At 52.2% G+C, this 26,256-nt stretch overlaps 3 protein-coding genes across 7 annotated transcripts in view; 1 reads left to right on the top strand and 2 right to left on the bottom strand.

The window, feature by feature from the left end:
* Nucleotides 1–5,827: 5,827 nt before the first annotated feature.
* Nucleotides 5,828–11,441, bottom strand: LOC118694290 (E3 ubiquitin-protein ligase TRIM39-like). 2 transcript variants are annotated; one of them, XM_036395314.1, is made up of 6 exons: nt 10,844–11,441; nt 10,101–10,196; nt 8,063–8,293; nt 7,897–7,958; nt 7,268–7,380; nt 5,828–6,769 (listed from the first exon to the last, which is right to left on the bottom strand). In XM_036395314.1, exons 1-6 carry the CDS (start codon nt 11,279–11,281, stop codon nt 6,198–6,200), a joined length of 1,512 nt encoding a protein of 503 aa, XP_036251207.1. In that variant the 5' UTR covers nt 11,282–11,441; the 3' UTR covers nt 5,828–6,197. The 2 variants fall into 2 exon arrangements, with proteins under 2 accessions (XP_036251207.1, XP_036251208.1); XM_036395315.1 differs by having other exon boundaries at nt 7,936–7,958.
* Nucleotides 11,442–11,995: 554 nt separating this feature from the next.
* On the bottom strand, nt 11,996–22,846 carry LOC129046909 (C-C motif chemokine 5-like). Of its 3 annotated transcripts, none has more exons than XR_008508765.1 (4): nt 21,909–22,837; nt 15,265–15,358; nt 14,783–15,173; nt 12,265–12,343 (listed from the first exon to the last, which is right to left on the bottom strand). XR_008508765.1 is itself a non-coding variant. In XM_054517046.1 (3 exons), exons 1-3 carry the CDS (start codon nt 13,257–13,259, stop codon nt 12,244–12,246), a joined length of 288 nt encoding a protein of 95 aa, XP_054373021.1. In that variant the 5' UTR covers nt 13,260–14,776; the 3' UTR covers nt 11,996–12,243. The 3 variants fall into 3 exon arrangements, 1 of the variants encoding a protein (XP_054373021.1); XR_008508766.1 differs by lacking the exons at nt 12,265–12,343; nt 14,783–15,173; nt 15,265–15,358 and adding exons at nt 15,772–17,775; nt 18,715–18,908; nt 21,398–21,508 and having other exon boundaries at nt 21,909–22,846; XM_054517046.1 differs by lacking the exons at nt 14,783–15,173; nt 15,265–15,358; nt 21,909–22,837 and adding exons at nt 12,802–12,916; nt 13,187–14,776 and having other exon boundaries at nt 11,996–12,343.
* A 545-nt stretch (nt 22,847–23,391) lies between these two features.
* HIP1 (huntingtin interacting protein 1) overlaps nt 23,392–26,256 on the top strand; it is a 44,022-nt gene continuing 41,157 nt past the window's right edge. Inside the window, exon 1 of one of the 2 annotated variants that reach the window (XM_036394989.2) lies at nt 23,392–23,530. In XM_036394989.2, coding sequence (XP_036250882.1) covers nt 23,414–23,530 — 117 coding nt within the window. In that variant the 5' untranslated portion in view covers nt 23,392–23,413. The remainder of the gene's footprint in view (nt 23,531–26,256) is intronic. The other variant, XM_036394987.2, reaches the window with a different exon arrangement.

Here is a 26,256-nt window from a genome sequence, read left to right as displayed (position 1 = left end):
CACTGCAAGAATTTTAGAATTATTTCATTAAGCTCTCATTTAGCTGAGACATGAAGCTTGGCAGATATTCCCTTAGTAATAATTTGACTCCAAAACTTGCTCATCTCTGGAGATGCCTGTCCAGAGATGACCATGCCAGACCCCAGCCCAGGGCAGGACCTGCCCCTGCAAGGAAACATTTCCCCTGGTCCCCCCCTGCAGCTGAAGGAAATGGACCTCACCTTAGTGAAGGTATTTCCCATGTCCTTGATGGCATTTCCCACACCACTGATTGCTCTGATCAGCTCTGGACAGGATCTGTTGGATCAGCAAAGAGTATTTGGGTTCCTCCTGCCTGGATCTCTGGTGCACTCCACGGAACAATGCTCAGCTTACCACACTGAGTTTCCATACTGGATTTGGGATTTCAAACATAAACACCAGCAGGACACAGGCCAGCAGGGCAGGAGGCAGCCCTGGGAAGGGGTGACCTTGAGGAAAGGGTGGATGGTGAGCAGAGAGAGGAGGATCAGGTGGGGCTGGGAGGAATCAGGGGGATGTGGGTGTGTCTGAGGGAGGAAGGAACACATCACTCCTCACTCGGGGAGCTGCAGCCCCTGGCTCCTCAGCCCATGGGGCCCTGTGCATCCCATCTGTCATCCCACCCCAGTGCTCACAGCATCCAGCTTAAAATAGCACCCTGAGAGGAGGGAAGTGAGGTAGAGAGCGGGACCAGAGCCCCCTTCCCTGAGACACTGCTGGGAGAGGAGGGAGCCCATGGCTGGGAGATTTAGATGGACAATGCCACCGGCATGTGAAGGGGTTGGCTTTGGTGAAAGCCTGGACTCACCAGACCCTGCACAGCCCAGGGCCAGCTCCAGAAGGCAGACTCATCTTGGCCACTGAGTACCAGCCACCCTGAGTGCTTCTGGATAGATTCACCCTGAGGACTGAGATTGGCACAAAGCCTAGTGCCCAGAGCTGCCCTCACTCCAGGGAACAGCAGGAACAGGAGACAGGAGGGGGAAGAGGTGTGTTGGGATTATCCCAAAATCACTTGAGCCTTCACAGTCCCTCTTGGATACAAACCCTGCCTGCCTCTGTGGCACTGGGAGCAGTCCCACAGCCTCAGATTTCTTGTGGAAGGGCACAGGGTCATCCAGTGAATGCCATCCAGCCCGGGCAATGCTGGAGCCTGCGGCAGACAGGCTGTCTGTCTTGTGCAGTGTGCTAAGGCACCCAGGGCGCATTCCAGCCTCCCACAGCCCCGCCCTCCCCCTCCGCTCCAGGGTACCTCAGCTGGCTCCTCACTGCTATTCTGGGAGCCTGCAGGAGCCCAGAATTACTCATGTCTTTCTTGATCTTGCACCCGCCTGTGTGTGACAGCTCAGAAGAGCGCGAGGAGCTGCAACTTCACACCCCCAGCAAAGAGGTGAGAACTGAGCACCTTCTGCAGAGGATGAGGAATGGCTCAGAGCAGGCAGGGGCTGCACTACCCATGGCACCATCAGCTTAGATCCTCACCCAGGGGTCACCCTGCCATGTGTCCTGGATATATTTGTGGTTGTGCAGCTGTTTGAGGCTGATTTTGCTGCTAGAGCTGAAGCATGCAAGGAGACCCTCACACCATGCAATCCTTAGGTCACAGAATCATGGAATCATAAAATCATGGAATAGCTTCAGTTTGAAGGGACCTCAAAGCTCATCCTGTTCCACCCCCTGCCATGGGCAGGGACACTTTCTGTCCTTGCAGGCCCCCAGCCTGGTAATAATTACATTGACTCCATGATTCACAGAAGGCTGATCAATCACTTTATTAAACTATACTTATTAAGAAACCCATTGCTTTTATAGACAGTTACAATACAGGTGGACCCAACTGCTCCTTCAAACACCATCACCACTGGTCAATCAAGAAACCACCCTTTGGTAAACAAATCTCCGTAACACATTCCACATGTTCACAACAACAGGGACAGCAAGTGAAGATAAGAATTATATCTCATTCTTTTCTCTGATCTTCTCACAGCCTTTCCCAGCACAATGCCTGGGAAAGTTGTGCTGCTCTCTGTAGCCAGAGAGCTGCTGCCACTACCTTCCACTATCCAGGTTGCTTCAAGCCCCATCCAACCTGGCCTTGGACACTGCCAGGGCTGGGGCAGCAACAGCTGCTCTGGGGAACCTGTGCCAGGGCCTCCCCATCCTCATGGTAAAGAGTTTTTTAGTTTTTTCTGCCCAGGAAGTTCACGCCTGGGGCTCAGGGCTAATTGTGGTGCTCATTCCTCCCATAAACAGTCCCATGGGGTGCTCAAGCAGGTGGACACCAGAATCACAGAACATGCTGAACTAGAAGAGATCATTAAGCTTAACAGATGGAGAGAAAAGTGGAGTTGGGACTAAGAGGAGGGTGGTTTTCTGCAGAATTTTCTCTGGATTCAGATCAAAACAAGAACAATGCTGTTAAAGGGGTTTGGAATTTGTAAATTATTCATCCTGAAATCAGAGTGTGGAATTTATTGAATGTTTTGCACAATGTATATAAAAAAAATTCTCTTTTTTTTTGGTTTTGTGGGGGTTGGTTTGTTTGGTAAAGTTTTTTGGTTTTTTGTTTGTTTTTTTTTTTTGACAGAAGTCCTGAGCAAGCCTAGCTGTGAACAAAAATTCAATCATTACTATGATAAGAATATCATTATTATATATGCATATGTCTCCATATTTGCTGTTTACATCACTCTACTGTGTCTGTAGGCATTTTGAGGCACACCAAATACCAGAGGAATTGGAGGGTGGAGTCCAGATTCTCACAGAAGGAGGAGCAGGGCTGTGCAGATGGGGTGTGGATTGAAGCCAGTCAATGTTCATGGTCTGAGCTTTTACATCTCCACTTTTCAGAGAGGAATTAGACACACTGAAGGGAAAATGTTTGTTCACCCAGAAGTGCCAATTCTGTACCTTCCTCCCCATCCCCAGGGCCCTGGTTTGCCACAGGGAGGGGAGGCTCAGTCTCCAGAACAGCTCTTCCCAGAGACACCATGAGCAGGGGGTGTGTCACTTCTGAAGCACAAGAATCCAAAAATATAATGTAAAAGGGGATGGGTTTGTTAGCTGCATACAAAAGTAGTGTTTTCCTAAAGTGGTGCAATACCCCAGTCTTCCAGGGCTAAGGAAGACACATAAGTATTACAGAAGAAATTGTGCCTGGCTGCTGCCCTTCCCTGTGATGGCCAACAAAAGGCAGAAGTGGCCTGGAGGACCCAAAAGAACATTTCTGCTGAGTTCTTAGAAAGACACAGACGATGATTCACATCCCTCTGAGATGATGAAGCATTTTCTTCTGGAAGAGAAGGGTGCAACATTTTTAAGAAAGCACATTTCTAAATCTGCAGGTCTGTTAACTGTGCTGAATCATAACAAGGGACACTGCCAGTGCCTGGGAGTGAGGAAACTGCCCCGGAGCCAATGCCTAAAGTGTTACTTTAATCTATTGATTGCTCAGAAAAACAGTAACATCCAATCCATGGTCCCTCTGCTGGATTTGGTATCTCAAGGGATTCCTGCCTTCAGCCAAACCACACCCCTTGAGCAGAACAGTCCTTGGCTGGGGTAATAGATGGACTTGCTGACTTTAGAGGTGTTTTCTAACCTGAACAATTCCATGATTCTATGATTCTCTGCTGTGCTGTGCAGCCATTCCCTCTGGATGAGGCTGAGCAGGATCTGGTCCTTGCAGGACAGGGTCTGTGTGGAGGCTATAGCCAGACATCTATGCACTGCCTTCGAGGATAGGGACAAACTCACCATGGCTTAGAGAGAAATCCTGCTTGCAAATCACCCCAGGATCAGTTTCGGGGCAGCAGGGAGCTCCCAAAGCCAGGTCCCAGTGCTCCCAGCTGCTCTCCAGCTGCCAACCAGTCTAGGCATCAGAGGGCAGACTGGTATGCTCCAAGCAGTTCCTTAGAAGCACGTGATGCAGAGTCCACCAGACGGAAAATCTGGGAGCCTACTCAGAACTATCTCATACCTTTGACCTCCACTGTCCTTCTCGGGGGAGGCAGATTCATGATTGCTAGAAACACTTTGGATGCTGCATTGGGGTGAGCTCACATCCTTTCTACTCATTCATTTCTTCCCCTGCTTGCAAGATCTCTGAATTGTTGCACTTCCTTCTGCTTCTTCTGGAAACACTTTACCCACCCAGGCCTGCAGCAAGTACCACTTGTCCGTCACCTGCCAGGATCAGGTTGCTCTGGACAGTTTCTATTCCATCACCTCCTCCCACTCCTGGTTCAGTGACATTTTCCCTGGTTCCTTCCCTGCACAACAGGTTTCTGTGGCTGTCCTCACTACTGCCTCCACCAACTGCCTCTGCTTTCAGCTCTTTGTTAAGGCTGTGAAGTTTATGTCCTTTCTTATTTCCTCAGGCTCCATAAACTTCTCCACGGAGTGAATATAAGATCATAATCTCCATGTAATATCTCCAGGGTGTCAATGCACTGCAGGAACCCACTGAGATCTATCATCCTTCTCCTTCCTGGGATGTGGCAAAGCTGTGACTAAGCTTGTCTCACTAGTCTGTTTTCTCTGTTGTGCAGCCACCAAAAGAAAGATCCTGAAGGAATGTGGGACTCCCCAAAACACAGCAAAACTCAGTCAAGAGGAACTGCTCTCCCAGTCCAGCTAATTTATTCACTAGAAGACTCCTAAAGCATCAACCAGGACATCCTCAGAGAATTGGAGAGAGACAATTTATAAGGGCCTGGAGTGGCAGGACAAGGGGGAATGGCTACCCAGTGCCAGAGGGCAGGGTTAGATGAGTTATGGGAAAGAATTCTTCCCTCTGAGGGTGGGGAGGCCCTGGCACAGGTTGCCCAGTGAAGCTGTGGCTGCCCCAGCCCTGGAAGTGTCCAAGACCAGATTGGGCAGGGCTTGGAGCAACCTGATCTAGTGGAAAGTGTCACTGCCCATGGCAGGGGGTGGAACAACATGAGCTTTAAAGTCCTTTCCAACCCAAACCAGTTCAGGACTCTATGAGCTGAGCATTTCAGACTGTATTTTACTAAATCTCATTTTATCTCATTTTTTATCTCATTTTATTTGCATTGAATTGGACTTCAAATTAGGCAGCTTCTTGATTTCTGTCTGAAGGACACACTGCATAGCCACTCCAGCTGGTAATCCAGGGCTGGTGGCACTGCTTGCACCCCATGTGCCATGGGGTAGTGTCTTGTGCACCCAGGGCAGTGTCTCCTCCTCCTGGCCCTGTGCAAAGAGACCATGGCCCCACTCAGGTTCAGATGAGCTTTTCCCCCAGTAACACATTGGCAGCCTGTTCAAGGCAAGAGCCTTGGGGCAGCAAGACAGCCTGGAGGAGAAGGGATGTACCAGGGGATGGACAGACCAAAGGTGAACACTGGAGACAGAGTTTGGGCTATTTTTCTTTCCCTGGATCTTGCAGCCCTGAAGTACCCCTGCCCTGTGATGGGCAACTCCCCACACTTGGAGCTTTTCCACTCATGGGGTTTTGAAGGGGGGTGGAGGGGCTGGAGCTAACAGACCTGTAGGGATCTCCTGAGCAGGGGACCAGAGACAGCAGCCCAGGGACCACCCACATCCAAACAGATGTCCTCTCTCTTCACCCCAGGCCCCAGTACCACAAGGCTGGGGTGAAGCCACCACACAGGCATCTGCCACTCCCAAATCCCTGCCTGGAGAGTGCGGCTGCGTCCCACAGATGCCACAGTGGGATCTCTAGAGGATCCTCTGGGCTAGAGAGAATCAGGTCCAGCAGCACCCTTTGCCTTCTGAGATATTTCAGAGTAGCAGCAGTAGTACCATTAACCACACAAGGTTCCCCAAATCAAGCCTTTATTGCTTTATTCCAATACAATTCACATCAAAGTCAGCACTACATGGCAGGCTGGGCACATACGCTGCTCCAGCAGCCTGTGAGATGAGTATCAGGGCATCAGTGATCAGGGGACTCCGCTGTCCCCACTAGTGGCACAGAGGGTTATGGCACATTCCTGCTGCAAAGTGCCTTCCCAACACATGGCACACAGTGGGTGTCACACATGGCAGGTCACTCCAGCAGCCAGAACTATGTGAGAATCCTGTCAGGACACTCACTGGGGCACTGAGGTTTTCCCCTAGTGCTGCCCCACTCACCAGGAGAAGCTGGTTGGGCTCCCAGGTCTCTACCCAAACCAGGGCAGCCACTCTCACAAGATGATGCATCCAGTCCCCTGTGGGTCCCTGACCCAGGAGATCACCAAGGGTTCTGCATTTCTGCCCCCCAAAAAAGCACCCAAGAAAAAGAGAGGCCGGAGATTGCCTGAGAACTTGTCAGTGAAGGTGTAAATGTGGGAGCGGTCGCTCACGTTGTAGAAGGAGATCTCTCCCGCCTCGTAGTCCAGGAAGATCCCGACGCGCCGGGGCCTCACGCTCAGGGTCACGGGGGACACGGGTACGGTCAGGGCCTCGTAGGTGCCCCCATTTTGCAGCCGCAGCACCCAGTAACCATTGTTGGGGGAGAAGAGGACAGAGCCTTTCCGGCCGGCAGCCTCTCGACACAGCCCCAGGCCCCACTCAGGCTTGTCTCCCACCTGCACCTCCCAGTAGTGGCGGCCCGAGAAGAAGCTGGGGCTGCCCAGCACCGCTGGGGCGCTGCCAAACCTCCTGGGGCTGTCAAAGAGGGACAAAAGCAGCTTCTTGCTCCCGCGCCGGACGCTCTTGCGGTCCTCAGACACAGAGAGGTCTGGGTGTGCTGTCTCTGGGTCCAGAATCACGTCCACTGAACAGAGAGAAGGATGGAAGGATGGACAAGGCTTCAGGCATCTGCAGGCACAGACACAAGCAGGTGCCTGTGACCTGAATGCTGGGCTCTCCCAAACCATCCCATATCCCACAATTATTTGCCCGTGGTTTTGCACAGCTTCCAGCACTGCCTGGGGGGAAATGTAATATAGAAAATGAGCCACATCAAAATACTTGGTGTCAGGCTGCAGAGCCAAATTTGCTTTCTGAAGCAAATCTTGCTTCAGAAAGAGGTCTGAAAGCAAGACGTCATGGGCAACATGGTGCTTGAAACCCCCGAGGGACATCCTGGGCTTCAGCGTCCCCTCACAATCCATCCAAGACCACAACAAAGGTCTTCCCACCATGAAACCAGCCTGAACTCATCAGTGCACAACCCTGGAGCAGCTGGACAAAGCTTATTGGAAAAACCTCCCTGTGCCCCAGGGTACTGGAGAAAACCAGAACCCAAATGTGCCAGGAGCTGCCCCCTCACCTTTGAACTTCTTCAGCATGTCCCTCATGCCCAGGCAGCGCTCAGGAATGCTGTAGTTTTCCTTCAGGGTCACAGACACAGCCTTGAGAGATTGGAATTTTACCCCTTCACACCTGAGAAGGGAGGGATGTCCTTGGATTGTATCCATAGCCAGCACCATGGCCCCTCTCCAGCTGGGAGGGGGGTCAGTGCCCTTTTGGTGCCCTTTGTCTCCCTGGAGCTCGGGCTGGGAAGAGCACTGGGGATAATTACTTGCATATTGGCAATCCAAATGAGATCAGAATTAAACGATACAGGGAGCAGCAATGCCAGGCCTGGGGAAGGAAGGAACAAAGCCACTGGGCAGCACGTCCCTTAGGAGGGGATGCAGCTCACATGTCACAACCCAGGCAAGGCCTTGGCTCTGAGCCCCTGGAAAACCTCTGAGGGATTGTCTCAGTCCCTCCTGTGTCTACCCCAGGAAGACCAAAGCAGATGCTGGGCAGGGAGGATGGGGTGGCTGTTGTGGAACAGATGCAAACATCTGCCTCAAAGGCTGGAGGCATCCGGGACAGTAGGAGGAACAGCCATGGTGCCTGCCAAGAATAACCATGGGTACCCGCCAAGAATAATCATGGGTAGGTACCTACCAGGAATAATCATGGCACCTATCAGGAAAAATCACCCACCTACTCAGGATGCTTTTCATGTCCTAGAAGAAGACAAAAACGACTCTGGGTTTGTCTGGGCCAAGCCACCCACCCAGGTGACACAGGCACCAGGGCTGAATTAGTGGTGCTGGTGGCAAAGCCTAACCTTGAGCAGCCCATCAGCTGGCTGCTGGCTCTTCCCTTTTATCTCCAGGATCAGCTCCTCCAGCAAGCACTTCTCTTCCACCAGCCTGGCCAGGTTTTCATTAATCAGCAGCAGAATCTGCTTCTCTTCCTCCTCCAGCTTCTGGAGCAGTAGCTTCTCCTCATCAGCCAGCAGCCGATGCAGCTTCCCAAACTCACTCACAATCTTCTCCCGCTTTTTCTTTACTGTCTCCTTGGGATAAGAAGATTCATGGGTTGAATGTTATCCAGGCAGCCAAGACAGAGCCAGATGCTCCGGCATCCATGCCCGGCATCAGGCCCTGGGAAAATACTGCATTTTTATGATAAGTGCATGAATTTAAAAAACAGCCAGAGGCAAACTTGTGCTTCCACCTCACTGTAGTTCCTGCTCTGCATCCTTGGTTTACCAGCAGCAGGACTTTGCCTGGGGCATTGCTGCTCAGCTGTACCCCAGAGGTCTGGGGTGTGTTGAGCTGCAAGGAGGTGCCCACAGGTATCGGGGTAGGTTTTTATTACAAGTCATACCTGCAGCCAAATCCAGGCTAATAAACTGCTCAGGCAGGTGGACAATGCTGGAAAAATCCCCAGTTAAGAGCAAGAGGTAGAAAAGTCATAAAATCATGGAATGGTTTCAGTTGGAAGGGATCTTAAAGATCATCTGCTTCCACCCCCTGCCATGGGCAGGGACACCTTGCACTAGACCAGGTTGCTCCAAGCCCAATCTAGCCTGGCCTTTGAAACTTTCAGGAACGGGGCAGTCAAAGCTTCTTTGGGCAACCTATGCCATGGCCTCAGCACCCTCACATAGAGGAATTTCTTCCTTATATCTAATCTAAATCTCTCCTCTCTTAGTGTAAGACAGTTCCCTCATATCCTGTCTCTATCTGCCATGTAAAGGAAGCCCTGGGGATGTGGAGGATGGAAAGGCAGAGCCCAGGAAGCTCCCCAGGTTTCACTACAAGGTGAAGAACCAGCAATTGGCAGGGTCTGCCAGTGCCTTAGGGCTTTTCACCTCATCCCTAAAAGCTGGCTGGAAACCTGGAGCTGCAGAAAGACACTCTGCAGTGAGCTTGGGCCAGGAAACCTCAGAATGAAGAAGATAAAGAAAAGGAAATTTAACTTCTTTTTTTTTTCCCCATCCAAGTACTTGAACCTGAGTCATGAAGACTTGATAAGCCAGGACAGCCTCTTCCCCCCACCATTCACATGGGAATCTTTGCTCTTTTTGCTATAAAAGCACAGCCAAAGGAAACTGGAGGCAGCTGAGCCACGACCCTGAGCCTTGACTCAGGCAGATGGGAGGACAGTGACACAGCTCTCACAATCTCTGTCCTTCTCCCCCAGTGGGGACAGAGGGCTCATAGGGACATCCTTAAAACCCACCACCACTTGTCTGGATTGCCACAGGCAAGGGAGCTGAGTGAAAAACTAGGGGAATTCAGAGAAACCTGTCTTCCCTGCCAGAGCTGATTAACCATCTGCTCAAATTCAGGGTTGGATAACTCATTTCCTTTCATTTCCTTTTCTGCATTTACTTTTACTTTCCAGCTTTCACTCCAAGAGATTTGAAAACCAGCTGTTTGCTGGTGTCTGCTCTTCCCAGAACTGTCTGGAGTGGGACAGAGTTGCAATAATTCAGCTTTTTTTTTTCTTATGAAAACACTTCTGGTTCCTGTTGCTGTGGAGTGGAGCTCACCATACAGCTCATGCCTGGCTTGAAACTCAAGCACATGTTGTAAAACAAAAGGCAATAAAAAATAGCCCATGTCTACTTGTTTAACCAGCATAAAGTCCTCATGATTCCAGAGAATCTGGCATGCTCCTCCTTGCAAATCTTTTTATAGAGCTGCACACAGCTACTGAGCCTGGCTTCCAGCATTGCTCATACATGTGACAGCAGAACACAGCCTGGAGACAATGATAAATCTGTGTCCCCAGACAAGATCATTCAGGGTGGTTTTTTCTGAAATCCTGATATCTCTGAAGCTCATTCTTTAAGAATTAAGACAGGCACCTGCCTTGCACTCCTGGGTTTTCATCCTTTCTGCTGACTCATGCTTCTTCACCTCCTCCACTTCCTTTAAGAGACTCTCCAGGGATTTCTGGAGTTTGACCTGGAAAGAGGAAAAATGGGCTCAACTCACCCCAACAGGACCCGCTGAGCACTGCAAGTTGGCTGGGTCTCCTCTGCCGGGGGAGAGACACTGACCCAGTGCCAGGCAGTGCCAGGCACTGGCACCCAAACAAAGCAGCTGTGCTCTTCACTCAGCTCACAGTGTTAACCCTCCCCATGCTCCGCAGGTTTCCCCTATGTTTTTCCGCACTATTGAGGTTCTGGACACCAAAGCGACAGCCCTCTTTCAATGCTGGGGTGAAGGGTGGATGGTGGTACTCTCAGGATCATAGCTCGGATGTGGGATTTGGGTGCCAGCATTCCTCTACCGGGGCAAAATGTTCTCTGGGACCCACCAGCTCAGCTTCTCCAGGGGTTGTGAGTGGGCAGGGAGCCAGGCTGCGTCCCTGAGGTGGATGGACGGGGTGAGCCTGGGTCCACCAACAGTTTGGAAGATAAGGCAGGTCCAGCTTTATCCCTGCAGCGAGGGCGGCTGGGGGGGTGGGGGGGGGGAGGTCACCGTCTGCGCTACCCCTCCTTCTGCTTTCCCAGCGATGCCACTGAGCATGCTGGGGTCCCGATGGCCGCACACCCCCTGCCAGAGTGCCTCGGGGCAGGACAGGGACCCGGTGCCTCACCCTCCCGTACCTTGTAGACGTGCGCCGCCTCCTCGATGGGGTACACGGTGTGCGGGCGGTGCTGCAGGGACTCCCGACACACCACGCAGATGGGCTCCTCGTCCTCCTCGCAGAACAGCTTCAGCCGCTCGTCGTGCTGAGGGCACAGGGGGGTCCCCGGCTCCAGCTCGGGCCCCAGGCCGCCCCGCAGCCCCAGCTGGCGGATGCTCTCCACGATGTTGGCCAGCTGCCGGTTGGGTCGGAAGCCGCTGCGGTGGCAGGAGGCCCGGCACTGCGGGCAGGAGAAGGGCCCGTCGGCCCACAGCCCCTTGTCCTGGCAGTGCTTGGCGATGCAGCCTCGGCAGAAGTTGTGGCCGCAGTCGATGCTGACCGGCTCGCTCATGTACTCCAGGCAGATGGGGCAAATGGCCTCCTCCTGCAGCCGCTCCAGGGCACCTGCCAGCGCCATGGTGGCCCGCTGGGTCTCCACGGGCGCTTCCCTCGGCCCTCGTCAGCCAGCAAAGGTGGGCTCCCAGGCAGGCATGGCTGGCACAGCCCCACGGCGAGGAAGAACGGGCAGTGCCATGAAAGCCTGGAGGACGAGCCGGCCTCGCTACCGGGTAGTACCGGCCCCGGAGCCTCCGTGCTGCTGGGGGGAGGAGCTGGCACCGGCCGGGACAGCTGCAGCCAGCCCCAAAGGCTGGGACTGCCTCCAGCCCGGCGGGGCAAAGCCAGAGAAAAACCCGGCGGGGAGAGCGGGACAGATTAGGAAGCACCAGAACTAACCCAGAGACAGCCCCGGGCGGGGACGGTGGTGGAGATGGGGTTGGGTCTGGTGATGGCTGAGCTCAGCAGCCCCGTGGAGCCCCTGAGGCACCTGCCCGCTGCCCAGAGATGTTGGCCGAGGTAAAGGACCCCTCTCCACACCAACAATTGTGCCAAAACATCCGCCGTGATACCCACCCACTGCAAAGAGCCAGGAGTTTGGAAATGTGCCGCGGCAAGGAGGCAGGCAGGACAGGCAGGATGAGAAGTGCTCTCCCTTGCATGCACAGAGAGGCTGGGGGACAGCCAGGTGTCACCCCATCACCCACAGACCCTCGGGTGTCAGCCCTGACCCCCTTCCAACCATTGCTACACACCCCAGTCTCCTTGGAGCATCCCAAGAACCGCTGGGAGAAGCTGCAAGTTTTGCTCCTTTTTATTATACAAAAATAACTTCAACACCTTCAGTACAAAGGAGAATGAAAAGTTTCACTGAAAATGTCAAATAAATTAGGACTGGCATTGCACAGCCTTCCATAAAAAAGCTAAACACTGAGTTGAATACCCTGCCAAATTCCCATTCAATGAGAAAATAGAATATGTCTTGGAGGTGTCCATGAGAGCACATCCTTGCAGAAGTGGTGCTTGGAGAGAGCAGGGTATTGCTCATCCACTGTGCTTATTGTCCTCTAATTGATTCATTATGTCCTTGACCCACTTGTCATTAGGGTTGGCACAGACCAGCTTGTCCTTGATGGTGGTAAATCTGGAAAACAAAATCCAGTGAGGAGAGATGAAGGAAAGGAAGACAGAGAGGATAGTGAGACCACCTGCTCCATGCCAACAGTGACACCCACCAGACACCTCTACAGGCTGCAAAACAGCCCTAGGGAAATGGGGTGGGGGTGGCTCCATGTCCTTACAGGTGTCCTGCTCTCTGCACTTAAACCGCTTTGTCCCCAGCATCTCTACATCTGGGACACCGTCCTGGCTGGGTCCCCCTATCTGGGGTGAGGGGGGTGACCAGCAAAAGCTCTTTTGGCTCAAATCTAATAAAGAGGTCCACAAACTCGCTCTCTGGGATGTGGGATTGCCCTCTGACATGTTCCCAGGCTGTTCTCCTCACATGGGAGAGCCCTGCCCAGTGCTTTTCCATGTCAGGATGAAGTATGATGTGGGGTTCCCCCACACTGTAAGGACAAGCCGGGCAGAAGATCTACTTACATCACAGCTGGTAGGGAGCAGTAGCTGCCCGTGGGCTGATACTTTACCACACGGCTCAAGGACAATGGACTGGTAATGTACTTATCACAGCAGGGACCACAACATCTGAGAGAAACTGGAAGAGAAATTTTCTGTTACATCAGACCAGGAAAAGTGCCAGTGGGGAGAAGTAGGGTCAGAAGTTGAGAAGATTCCCACTGGAGGAAGTGCTGCTCCTACAGTGGGCTCCCACCACAGCCATCTTCCCCATCAGGGAGCCAAGGTAAGACAGGCTTCTCCTTTCCTACAGCAGATGCTAGTAAGAGAGAGCTGCCAAGCATTACTAGACCTTATTCAGCAGACAGAAAGAGGAGACAGCTCCTTGGAGAGGAGAGATTGGACTCACTTGGAGAAGAGGTGGTCTGGTGGCAGAAGACAACCACAAAAAGTACAGAAAGGGCTGCCGTGAAGGTCTTCATGGTCCTATTGGGTGGAGGTGAATTGTAGGAGTGAGGCTGGACTGTTGCAGAGTGTCCCTCACTGTTCCTGGTGTGGGATCCCTGGGTTCAGCCCTCTTTATATAGGGAGACAGCAGCCAAGGATGGAAACATTGCTGAAAGCCATGATGCAATGGAAAAAGTGCAGTGTCAAGGATACCACACAGCCTTGCAGAGGAAACCGTCCAGAGCCCTGATGACCGCAGCGTCCTGACATGGCACAGGGTACGATACCATAAGATACCATGAGTGGACACAGAACAGGATATGACCTGTCATTTCATTTCCCATGACCTAAGGGTTCTGCAGAAAACCTAGAATTAGTAATTCAGAAGATCAGTAGGTGGACCTCTTGCCTAGAAGTCACAGCAGTGGATGAAGGCCAACCATGGTTGTCATGCACTTGTGTTTCCCAGAACATCTGCATCATGGACAAACAGATCTCACCTCTGCCATAGAGAGTCAGGCTGACCACCCATGTGCCCACCCAGCCATGCTGGGTCCCACTTGCAACAAGTCTTTGGGGAACCGGTTCTGCTACATCACAACTTCTCAAATACTAGTGACAGCTAAAATAGTATTCAGTTCTTCATGGACATGGGAATTGGCCACTGATGCCCAGGAATTGGCCACTGATGCCCACAGTGAACTTTAGGAGCTGATAACTATGTTAGCAGAGCAAAGCTGACAAAGATGGTTATTTGGTTCCAGCAATGTAGCACTAGCACCCTCTTGACACTGCTCTGTCATTGTCCCAGCTGCCAAATACGCACAGAGAAAAGACTGGTTGATTTAGCACATGTTGCTTAGGATGGGAATGGTGTCTCTGCACTGTCAGAAAAACTGTTGGAAATGTTACATCCCTCCAGAAGGACTCTGCTGTTTTCCAGGCAAAGGTTTGTGGACAAAGCCTCAAGAGAGTGGAGGAAGAGCAAAGTCTCCATGGTGCTAGAAAATGTGTCTGGGTGCTGGGCAACCACAGACACAATGGGAAAGCCACAGGAGCAGTCTGCCTTTCCTGATGGTCCAGTAACAAAAGGGGTCTTGCTCCTCTATGGAGGAGGATGATCACAAAATAGAATCCCCCACCCAAAGTGGGTTACCTTGTAGGAAGCCAGAGGAGGAAATCAAAGAGAAATAAGATATTGCCTGGAAGGGTGGATTGCAGGCCTGGGGCTCCCAAGTGCTCCAGGGCATGTGATAGATAATCAGCACATCTCAGGAGACTGAACTGCATGGAAAAGTGAGGCACACTCATTGGAGGCTGCAGGGTGCTGCCATGGCAGGGTTTGTTTTACACAAAGCTTTTTCTCTCACTACAACACCCTGTACTAAGCATGAACAAAATTGAGCCTGGGCGACAGCACATATGATGCCTTGGTGCTAGGGAGATGCAGCTACAAGCCTGGGGAGTGGGCAGCTGAGGAGGACCTGCCCACTGAGCCCTGGGAGCACAGGGCATGTTGCTGGGTTTCTGGAAAGACATTTCCTTAGCAGAGACATACCTGCCCCTTCCCACGGCAGGCAGGCTCCATACAGCCCATGGATTCTCTGCAGCCATCACAGCCCATTCCCCAGCTTGGCACATCTGTTCTCTTCTCTGAAGCTCTTTCTCCATGGATTGGCTTGCTTTCATCCCAGCTCCTGCTAAGGGGTTAAACTCCCAGAATGAGAGTCAGTTGAGACAGTCAGAATCACAGCTGAGGTTTTACTTGTGAAGAAGACTCAGAATATCCTGCTCCAAACAGCTGACAAGCTCAGGATTCCTCTGGGATCCTTCCTGCTCCATGACTTGCCTTGTTCTCTGTTCCAAAGCCCATTCAGATACTGGGATGAAACCTGGTACCTCCAAGGGCCTGAAGTCCTGCCACCATCATGGATCTACTCTCCCCCACACTGCAGAGTGGGACAAAGAAAGGTGTTAGGAGACCGAAAGCCAAAGCTCAGCAAGAAAGAGTGCAAGGACAGGGACAAACTGCCTGCATACCTTAGAAGCAGGAATGCTGATGGAGCTTGGTGTGCCACTCCAAGGGAGACATGGAACAAAGGATGGAGCAACACAGAGGCACTGCAGTAATTCTCTGTTGAAATCAAAGCAAATATAAAACAAAAGATGGAGTGACACAGCAGTGTTGTAGATAGACTCCATGGAAAACAATGCAGCAAATGAAAACTAAGTCAAAGGAATGATCTAGATGGAAATCAAAAGCTGAACTTTGCTTAATTCAGAAATACATATTACTTTTCTCACCTCTATTTATGCTACTAACTGAAGTCAATCAAATTCCACCTAATCTGTAAATGACATTAACTGTAACTTTATCTTTTCCCAAGAAAATATTATAAATAGGGCTGAAGTGGGGAGGGAGGTCAGGAGACTCCAACATTTTTGTGGTCACTTATTGTCAGTGGCAACCTCTAAACCTGTTGCAGTCTTCTCTGAGCAGTGCTAATAAACTGCTCAGTGTGAGTCACAGAATCACAGAACCACAGAATAATTAATGTTGGAAAAGTCCTTCAAGATCAGGTGTCACCAACATCTACTCCTTCCATCCCCTGCTCTTTCCATTTCTGCCAATACATTCAGAAACAAAATTGCACAAATTCCCATTGAGACCAACCCTACACTGTTCTGACACATCTCCACACAGGGACCAGAATAAAACTGAGAGGAGGAGAACAGACTGAGGAATGAGCTGGAGCCTCCTTGCTGATGGCTCACACAAACACAGCCCAGCTCAGAGCAGCTTTAGTTGAGTGTTCTGGATGTTCCACAACATTCAACTACAGGTTTGATCAAAATGTCAAGATTTGTTTTGAAAAATCAGTATTTTATAGCAGGAATATAAACATTGTGCCTCAACATTGTCAATGAATTCTCTCTCCTTTTGGATACACCTTGCTGTATTTCCTGCTTCCATTCAACCAAAAGGAATTTTTGGAGGTTTTGACACCTCTGTTATTTCCCCTATTCACTGTTTTCCTCAACTTTGTTCCTTCCTTAAAGATTCTGTATTCTTGCTTCTTCCTACCAAGACAAATAATGCAAACCTCTAAATATTTTGATTTCTAAAACCTCCTCCATATTATACATTCTAAATAGTGGCTATTTATGGAGTCTATAAAACCTCCGCCTTATGGTGTGCTTCAGCTCTAGACAGAAACCAAACACAGTATCTTTGGATCCATCACCAGGACAGGTTGGGGATGTGGGAGGAAACCTCTGCTCAGCCCTGAGGGTAGCCTGCTCCATCATACCACCTCCTGGGCTGGAGCCATGTCTGGGGGATCACTTTATCACAGTGCTCCTGGGAGCTGCTGGATCACTAATGTGGGAAACTGGGTTTAACTGTGAGCAAACCAGTTGGAAACAGAAAGAAAATTACTGGGGCCAGAGATCCCAGGGTGGTGCAGCTCCAAGCAAGATCTCAGATGAGAAGAAGTATTTTCAAGAAGAATTGAGACTTTCCACATTGAATTGAAGTCTGCAAGATGATAAGTGGCCTAGAAAGAGAGACAAAGCGAATACTCACTGCCTGCCCCAGAGCAGGAGCCACAGATTATTCAATGGAGTGGGCAAGAGGAAGGTTCAAAAGGAACAGAGGGAGGCAGCTCTTCACATGAGGAGCTCCTTTCCAAGGGACATGGTGAGGACAAGGAAATTTTCTTGAGTCTGAGTATGGATTTCAGGGTGATAAGCTTGAGAAGATTTGGAAAATGAGAATGGTTGGAGGCTGGGAGCACACTCCAGGGTGCAGTAAAAATATTGATCTGTCTCTTCAAGGGGTCTGCTGTGACCACATCTAGAGGTATCAAAGCTGATGTAGATGGATCCTTAGTCTACATCCTCTGTGACTGTTCATCTTTGATGCTCCAGGACAATTGATCCAACAGAACCATCAGGGCTACAGAGCAGCTTATGAAATTGCATTGAAATCCCGGGACTGAAATCCACAGGCACACCAGGATGTGCCTCCAGAGAAATATTTTTGGTAAATGTCAGCAGAAAGACTCCAACAGTTTCTAAGCACACAGCAAGGCAGAAATAAATTGCTGCAGTCCATACAATTTTCCAAGACAAATTTGGGGCACCTATAAAAGCTTCACTTTGTGACCAGGAGTCTAAAAGAGCAGGATGTGGGTGGATGCCATGTTGGAATGTGGCCCTCACAGAAATGTGGTGGTACTTCCCAGGACAGCCAAATGATGCCTCTGCCACAAGTCCTTTGTTTCCCCAAAAATGTCCTCAGTACTGAGCAGCAACTGGCCTGGAGCTGATCATGGCTTGTCCAGCAGCTGCAGCACAGCATGACAGGTTTAGCCACAGTTCAGAGAAAGGAAAAGAAAACCATTTGGTGTTGGGTTTGAGACGGGTAGGACCTGAGGCTGCTGAGTACCAGAGTGACAGCTGCATTGTCCTTGCACACTCTGCCGCCTGTTGTCATCAGCTGGAGGTACAGGGGACATCTGCAAGTTAGGCCATAGAGTTGCAGGAATCCTGAAAACAACATTTGACAAGAGTACTGGTCGATGTTGGATCATGGAAAACATAGAAATCATGGAGTCATTCAGGTTGGAAAAGACCTCTAACATCATTGAGTACAGCATTGCCAAGGCCACCACTAACTGTAGCCCTAAGCATCACATCTCTATTTCTGTTAAATCCCTCCAGGGATGGTGACTCCACCACTGCCCTGGGCAGCCCATTCCAATGCTTGACCACTCTTTCAGTGAAGAAATTTTCCTTAATATCCAACCTGGACCTCCCTTGGTTCAACTTGAGGCGTTTCTCCTTGTCATATCACTCGTTCCCTAGGAGCAGAGCCTGACCCCCACCTGGCTCCACCCTCCTGCTAGGGAGTTGTAGAGAGCCAGAACGTTTCCTGTATCATAAAGGGAAGACAGGGATATACTGGCTCTCTACATTCATACTCATGCCCTGTTGCAGTACCTGCCTTGTGCTCTCCCAAGACTGCTCTGCAATGAGCACACAGCTCCCACACTCAACTCTGCACACACCAAGTCTCACACAGAAATCCTTTCCTCAGTAATCCAACTCTGGCAGCCAAAGCTCCCAATACAGAAATAAAGGAAGAATTAGGAAGAATTTATTCATAGAAAGGGTTATTAGACATTGGAATGGGCTGCCCAGGGAGGTGGTGGAGTCATCATCCCTGGAGATGACTGGATGTGACACTTAGTGCCATGGTCTAATCGACATGGTGGTGATCAGTCATAGGCTGGACTTGATGATCTCAGAGTTCTTTTCCAACCAATTCATTCTGTGAAATCAGGCTTGCCATGTCCTGCCTTGGAAGAGAGCTGGGCTTGGTGGGGTGCTCCATCTGGACCTGCTGGCCATGCCAAGGGGACACTGTCCAGCAAGTGGCAAAAACACTTCCCACCTCCAGGTCCTGCTCATGAGCTGGTTTCTCACCTAGGCATTTGCCCATGCAGCCCAGTGTCCCTGTGGAGTTCAGGTCTTCTCCTGCAAATCCATCTGGAAACCTCTTCAGCTTTGCTTTTGAAGTCTTGGGCAAGCAGAGGCAGTTGCTGAGGCTTTGCAGAAAACACAGGAGATGATGTTTTGGGGTTACAGCCCTCCTTGTAACACCTGGGCAAGTAGGAGACCTAGACAGGACAGAGGTGAGGGCGCCATTGCACTTCAAGCACCTTAGCCAAGCAGTCCTCTCCAAGACCCTCTCCCAGTCCCAGGCTGTTCACCTCCAATGCTCTCCCAAGACTCCAATACTCTCCCAGGTCCTGCACCAAGACTGTCCCTGCCCCACATAGCAGCCCAGGATCTCTTTGGGAGCACAAGCAAAGACTCAGCAGCAACATCTGTTTGCCCAAAGCGTTCAAAACATGGGATCAAAAGATGAAAATTCTCCCCATGCTCCCATGCCTGCTCCTCCTGGCACAATCTTTGCTCTCCAAGGACCCTCCTGCTGGGTCTGGACCACTACCCTGCCCTTTCCAGCTGGGTACTTTGGCTCAGAAGTTGTTTTTATCCCAGAGTCTGAGCAAATTACCCCATCACCAGGGCAGAGCTGCATCTGGGGCTGCAGGATTTGGTTTATGGAAGGCCTGACATAGCCACTGCCCTTTCAAGATGTGGCCCCAGGAATTGCTTGTCTGCTTGGGTGCGATCAGGATGGTGTGCCTTGGAATGTGTAAAGGGACTACTGAAGGGGATCCATTTAGGATCCATTTTTCCCACCTCCAAGCGTGAAAGAGCAGGATCTTAGCACAGCCCTCTCTGGCACAGCCAGCGAGATAACAGAGGAAGGACTGTGGAGCTCTGTGATTCTGTTTTCCCGGTGAAACAAGGGGAATCTGTGCTCTCCCTGCGCCCAGGCCAGGCCACGGGAGGATGATGTGTGTTGCAGCAGCACCCTGGGACTCTCCAGCTCTGGCTGGGGAGGGAATTGTAAAAACAGACTCTAGCTCCCAGCCCCCACAAAAAGAGCATCCCTGAGCCCCGGACAGGGCCCATAGCCCCTGCAGTCTCTTCTGGCCCTTCTCCTGCCACTTGTCCTTCCCCTTTGGATTAAGGATGTCCTGACAGAATGGGAGCAGACCCTCTTTAGGGTCCTGTGGACAGGAGCCTCTGGGCATGGAGCAGGAAAAGGAAACTATGGAGCCCTGCAACAGGGGAAGGATGAGCTCCAGTCCCACCTGCCTGGCCTGAGCAGCACTTGATGGGTGCCACATACTGCTCAGCAAGAAAAAAGAGAGGGCACACATTGTCCTCTCCATGGCCAGACAATGTCTGTCCCCATACAGGCCAGACACTCCTATGAAGGGCTCTGCCATCACCCTTCAGTCCAGCCTCTTGAACAGGAGTGAAGACAGAGCATTCAGAGCAGGTGAACCCCAGCCATGGCTTCCAAAAAGGACCTGCTGGGGAGGAAGAGCCCAACCTGCTCTACCTCCACACCCTGCTCAGTTTCAGCCCTTCTCCATTATCTCCCCATGGAACCTGAGACAGAGGAACAGACGCTCAACAAGAACAGCTCTGTGCCTTCCCCTCTCAACTACCTGAAAACAAGGCATCCTCTCCCAGTGGAAAGGAGCCTCTCAAATCCCTGCAAAGTCCCACAGCACATTCCAGCAGAGATGCTGCATGAATGGGCCAGCCCAGAGTGGTCTGACCAGCCACTCATGGGCTGGATCCCAGCTCCATCCTGTTACAGCCCATTCCTGGGGGAGGCAGGAGCAGCCAGTAGAAACAGCCCATTCTGTCCCATACCCAAGCACCATCCTCTGCTCCTGCCCAGATCCCAGAGTGAGCACTGAGCCCTGGCTAGGGAAGAAGAGGATGTGGCTCTACTCTTCAGTAGGAGGGCGTAGCTACACCAGGCCGCAGCCTAGTGGTCCCTTGCCATGGGCTCCAGGAGCAGGATATGCTGAGCGAGGTGGAGGGTGGGAGAGGTCACAAGGATACTGCTGTCCTTTGTCCAGTGCTCTCCTTTGCTCTTCCTTTCCTCCATCTCTATTCAGGAATGATGTAATTTATTCAATTATTAATCATCTTGCTGCAACAGTGGATGAATCAAACCCATTAAACCTCCCCTGGGAGCAGCCCCAAGGAAGGAGGCAGGTTTCCAGAAAATACATTAAGGACAATGCAGACAGGCAGTTGAGACAAGCCACAGTGGGAGGAATAGCCTTGCTGCTCTATCAAATTTGATTTGATCAACTGGGATTTGATATCCAATGCACAGGGACTGGGAAGGCCTGTGATGCAAACAGCCTGCCACACACCCTGCTGGGCAGCTCCAGGAAGGTCCTGGTGTGGCAATTATTTCAGCTGAAAAGCCACAATAGAGAGATATGTGGGAGAATTGCTTATACAAGAGCTCCTGACAGCCCACATGCTAAAAAGCTGTTTCCAGATTGACCCATCATCCCAGCAGTGCTTTGCACTGTTCCTCCCCACCCAGAGCAAAGTCATTGATTTGTTATGATCTGCTTTTTAGGATGCAGGAACCCAGCTGGCACAACCCCAGCACAGCCCATTTGCTGTACCTGGGGATTCAGTTTTCAGTCCCTTCACAAAAAAAAAAAAAAAGTAATTTCTCCCAGTATTGCAGAAATGTTCCAAGTGAGAAATTCACCTCTGGAATAGGATGGTAGTCCTGGTCAAAATTACAGGAGTCATCAATTCACCAGGTTGAGAGAATCCCAGAATGGTTTGGGTTGGAAGAAACTTAAAGCTCATCCTGTCACTGAAACAGCATGAAAAACACAACCTTTCCAACAAATTTTAATGTTAGAGAACTCAAGCATTATTTTATTCTGGCCAGGATGATGTTCTGGCCAGAATGTGCAACAGAAGTAATTTCATCCACACATTGGGTTGTGCAAAGAAAATAATTCCATCACATGTCTCTTTTCTAGATTTTTCACATACTTATACAGTCAAAACTCAGAGAGATTAATTGGTTCAATGTTTATTGGTCCCAAGTAACACAGATCTTAGAATTTGGTTTCCTATTGGTTATTGATCCCTTTACCTTAGCTACTAATCAGGTCCTCTTTCTTCTCTTATGATCTTTTCCCAGACCAAGTGTCTCCAACACACCAGGAAGGATGTTCAGGTGTTGATGTTCATTAATAGTCGCTTACCTCTGGTGCATCCTCTGGCGGCTCCCAGTCCCTTGAGATGTTAAGCTCATCAGGCCTTGCCCAGGGAACAGTCTCTTGAAAAGAAACTTCCATTCCCTTCCTGGGCAAAGATGAACAAAACCCCTGATTAAAGTTAGTTTAAAAATTTAGAAGTTGCATCATTTCCAACAATCCTGTTCCACCCCTGCCATGGGCATACCTTCTACTAGACCAGCTTTCTCCAAGCCCCATGCAATGTGGCCTGAATAACTTCCAGGGATGGGGCAGCCACAGCTTCTCTGGGCAACCGGTGCCAGGGCTTCAATCACCCTTACAGCCAAGAACTCCTTCCCGATATCCAATCTAATTCTACAAAAATCTCTGATCTGAGTGACAGGACCAGAGACACAGGCTCAGATCAGGTTATAATAAAACACAGTCCAGCTGTTCAGGGGAAGCAAAATCCTTCTCTCAGCTCTGCTCTCTTCTTTTTCAGACACCTGCAACCACATTTTGCCCCTCTGCCAATGCTACACCCTTCCTGCTGGCCTCTGCCAGCTGTGCCGGCAGCACCCCCCTCCAGAGCTCCCACCCACAGTCCGGATTCCACAAAGGCAAAGCCTCACACAACCCTTCCGCAGGCTGCCGGGACCCTGCTCGCGCTGACAAACGGTGGAGCCGCCTCCCACCCCCGGCCCCAGGCAGGGCTGGGGAGCCACGAACACCCCGTGGGCCACGGGGGCTCAGCTCCGAGAGGGGCCGGACTGGGCCTGAGACGGGCAGTAGGGAGGGGACAGCGGTGCCGCGTCATCCCCGTGGTCACACTCTGGCCTCGGCTGAGGGGCCGCAGCCTCGCAGGCCGCACGGACAACCTGTAAGGACTCCCGCGGCCTGCGGACCCGAATGGCTCAGCCGCGGCTTAGAGCCGTTGGACAGCGGCCCCCCGGGCCCGGCGGACCCCGCGGCGGTGCCCTGTACACGGCCGAGCACTTCCCGGCGAGGCCCGAGCGCAGGCCCGATTCCCGCGAGGGCCCGGCATCAGCGCCATCGCCACCGCCGCCAGGGGGCGCCGCGCCCCGCATCGGTGAGGGGCGGGGCGGGACACCGAGGTGTGAGCGGCAGGGTCGTGAGCCAATTACAGCAGGGGACTGCGCGAAGGCCCGGCCGCAGAGCTTGGGTGGGCGGTGCTAAGGGCGCGGCCCCTTAAGGTGGAGCAATGGGCAGGGGACTCTTGGGGGACGGGAGCTAGCGTTGACCGGCGTCCAGATGAACCAATGAACTTGGCGGTTGCCACGCAGGGGCTGGGCCTCCCGGCCGCTCCTCCCCAGGGGCGACACCGGGGAACCAATGAGAGCGAGAAGTCGGACCTGCGGGCGGAGCTGCGGGTGAGCTGCGGGTGGAAGGGTGGTGCTCGCGGGGCGTGCTCCAGCGTGAGTGGCAGGTGGGCGGGCCAATGGCGCGGGGCCCGCGCGGCGGCGGCGCTGCGCGGGACGGCAGGGCCGGGCGGTGGCGGGCCCGAGGCGGCCATGGACCGCGTGAGCAGCACTATGAAGCAGGTGTCCAACCCGCTGCCCAAGGTGCTGAGCCGGCGGGCGGGCGGCGGCGGCCTGGAGGCGGAGCGGGAGAGCTTCGAGCGCGCCCAGGTGCGGGCGGGACAGGGCGGGGCGGGGAATGCGAACGGCGAGGAACGGAAGGTGGCAGCTGAGGGGGCCGGGCCAGGCTGGGGCGCGGTGCGATGGGAACGGCCCGCCGGGTACGGGGAGTGGCTACAGCGGGGCGCGGCTGTGCCGGGAGGGCGGGGTTAGGCAGAGTGGGCGAGGTTCTTTGGGTGGGCGCGGTCAGCCAGGTGGGCCGGGGCGGGGACAGCTCCGGTTGCCCAGCAGGTGGGTGTTGGCACAGGGGGCGGAGCTTGGGAGGGTGGGCGCGGCCGGGCCGGGCGAGCTGGGCTGGCGCCAGTGGGCAGGGCTGGCCAGGTAGGTGGAGATTGACGGGGCGGGGCTGGCCCCACCCTCCCGGGAGGGCAGTGGGTCGCAATGGGGGGACAGGGATGGGGATCCTCCGGGCCCCGTGGCTGGGCCTGAATCCTGGCCTTAGAGGAACAGCCGGGGACATCAGAGTGCAGTGGCACCCGGGGTGCCCCAGCCCAGCAGTGTCTGCTCAGCCTGGCCTCCCTGCCAGCGGGGCTAGGGAACATTCGCCCGCTGGCCTGAGCTGCTGGGTCTCCAAGCCCAGCCACAGGCGGGCATCATGCCCAGGACAGTGCCACCCTGTTCTTGGAACCATCCTGAGCACACATAGCCTGTGTCTTCACTGGCTGGAGGGGACATGGAATGGCTCTTTGGCCAGTTGCCCCACTGGGTTCTGCTCTGGTGTCACTCAGGGACCCCAGGTGCAGACAGGGTCTGTCCCTGCAGGTGGCTCCTGGGAAGAGGCACTGATATGTTGAAAAGCAGACAGAACTTGCTCCTCAGCAGCATCCAGAGTATCTGGATGGGGCCCTTCACTCAGGTTTTAGGTGATGGATTGGTGTCCTGCACAGAGGAAAGGTGGCAGCCAAGCTGGAGGGGTGGCGGGAGTGCTTTGGTGGAAAAAGCTGGTGATTTGGGAAAAGGATGTGCTTGGAGCAGCTGGGGATATGCCTGGACAAGGCATGGGGGAAGTGAAGAAGGATGGCAGCAGAGGGAGATGGAGACAGCTTGGCCGTGCTCCATTTCCAGGGATGGAAAGTACCAGTGAAGCAGAGCTGTCCAGACCTACTGCAGGAGAGGAAGGGAAACTGAGGCAGAAGCAAGGGTAGAAGTGGGACCAGTGAGAGCAGACTTGGATGAGCCCAGAGTGGGAACAGCACGTGAGTGATGGCTTAGGGATGGAATAAGCACCAAGGATCATGTCTGAGGAGGTTTTGCAGGAAGAAAACCCACCAGGCTTTGAAGTTGGATGCAGGATCATGTGCAGGGCTCTGCTCACCTTCCTGCTCAGGTTACCTCAGGCATCAATTATTTACTCATACTGCTAAAGGTAGGAATGGAACTGGTTTGCTCCTGGAACCTTCTGGCTCCTTGTGTCAGCAACAGCCCCGTGGGCCTGGAGCTCTTTCAGGCTCTCCCTGAACTCATGGTTTCCCGGGAAGGGCCCAGTGGAGGGGGCGGTGGGGCAGCGCCACTCCCCACATCGCTACGAGCTGGATTTCATCTTCCTCATTTGATTTCCAGACTAATGACACAGCATGGCCTTGTCTGGCTTTTCCTTCTTCTGTGCTTCAGCTCCATGCAATTCCCTTTCTAACTCATTTTCCATTTTCTTTCACCCCCCCCTTTTTTTTTTTTTTTCTTCATAATTCGCTCTCTGCAGTTTAGAGAACTTGCCAGGCACCCCTTAGGTCTTGGTCATACAGTTGTTATCCAACTTCTTCTTTCTGAGGTTTTTTTTAGAGAAACTTTGTGGGTTTGGGGTTTTTTCTTTTTGAAAGTGACTTCTTTTAAGAAAACTTTCATCTGTTAAATGACTTTAAAATGAAAAATTTCCCTCTATTTTCAGCATGTACAGACTCCTTCCCTCCCCTCCAATCCTGGCTGTCTCAGGGCAGCAGCACATGCATTGCAAAGCCTATTTTGGGCTAAAAGAGCCCAAACAGGCGGAAAGTGTGTCCAAATAGGTCTTTGGGGAGCCTGAGGAACACCTGCTTGGGTTGGCAGCACCCAATTTCTGTGGTCTGAGCTCAGTCTGGAAGAACAAGAACACTCTACGAAGCTGTGGTGATGGTAGGACACCCTTGTAGTGGGGAGGTCTGATGTTCCTATGGTGGTAGGATGTTTCTGTGGTGTTGGTAAACAGGTGTTGGAGTGGTTCCATGGTGATGGGATATTTTGGTGGTGGAAAGCTTCCATGATGGTCATTTCATTGCACAACGACTCTGCCCCGACAACCTCCATCTGTTGGCTTGCAGACAAACAGGAATAAATTTCCTGGTGGCCTCTCTTCTGTTCCTACAGTTGCTCAAGTATCTTGATTTTCCTGGGAATGCAAATGTGGGAAACCTGAGGACATGCCCAGATGTGGTGTTCCTTTCATACTGTCCTTGCTGCCTGCTGGGCAAGAGGAGCTCAGGGAGAATAAGACACAGCCAAGGACTCCTCTCTTCCTTTTTTGTTAATGCTGGTAGTTTTCTTAGGAAGTTGAGCAACGGGAACACCAAATCCTGCAGTTCTGCTGCCATCAGGATGAGCTGGGTGCAGCCCTGCCATGGGAGTATGAGTGTTGCAATGACTGTTACCCCTTTGCTGGTGTTTCATGTGGTGATTCACCATTCATCACCTCAACCTTGGCACAAATCTTTGGGCACAGCAAAGGTCACCAACAGAGGAGAAAA

Source organism: Molothrus ater, chromosome 21 (assembly GCF_012460135.2).
Source record: "Molothrus ater isolate BHLD 08-10-18 breed brown headed cowbird chromosome 21, BPBGC_Mater_1.1, whole genome shotgun sequence".
Taxonomy (NCBI): domain Eukaryota; kingdom Metazoa; phylum Chordata; class Aves; order Passeriformes; family Icteridae; genus Molothrus; species Molothrus ater.
The sequence above is the reverse complement of the archived record's forward strand: the minus strand, read 5'-3'. Positions and strand labels throughout refer to the sequence as shown.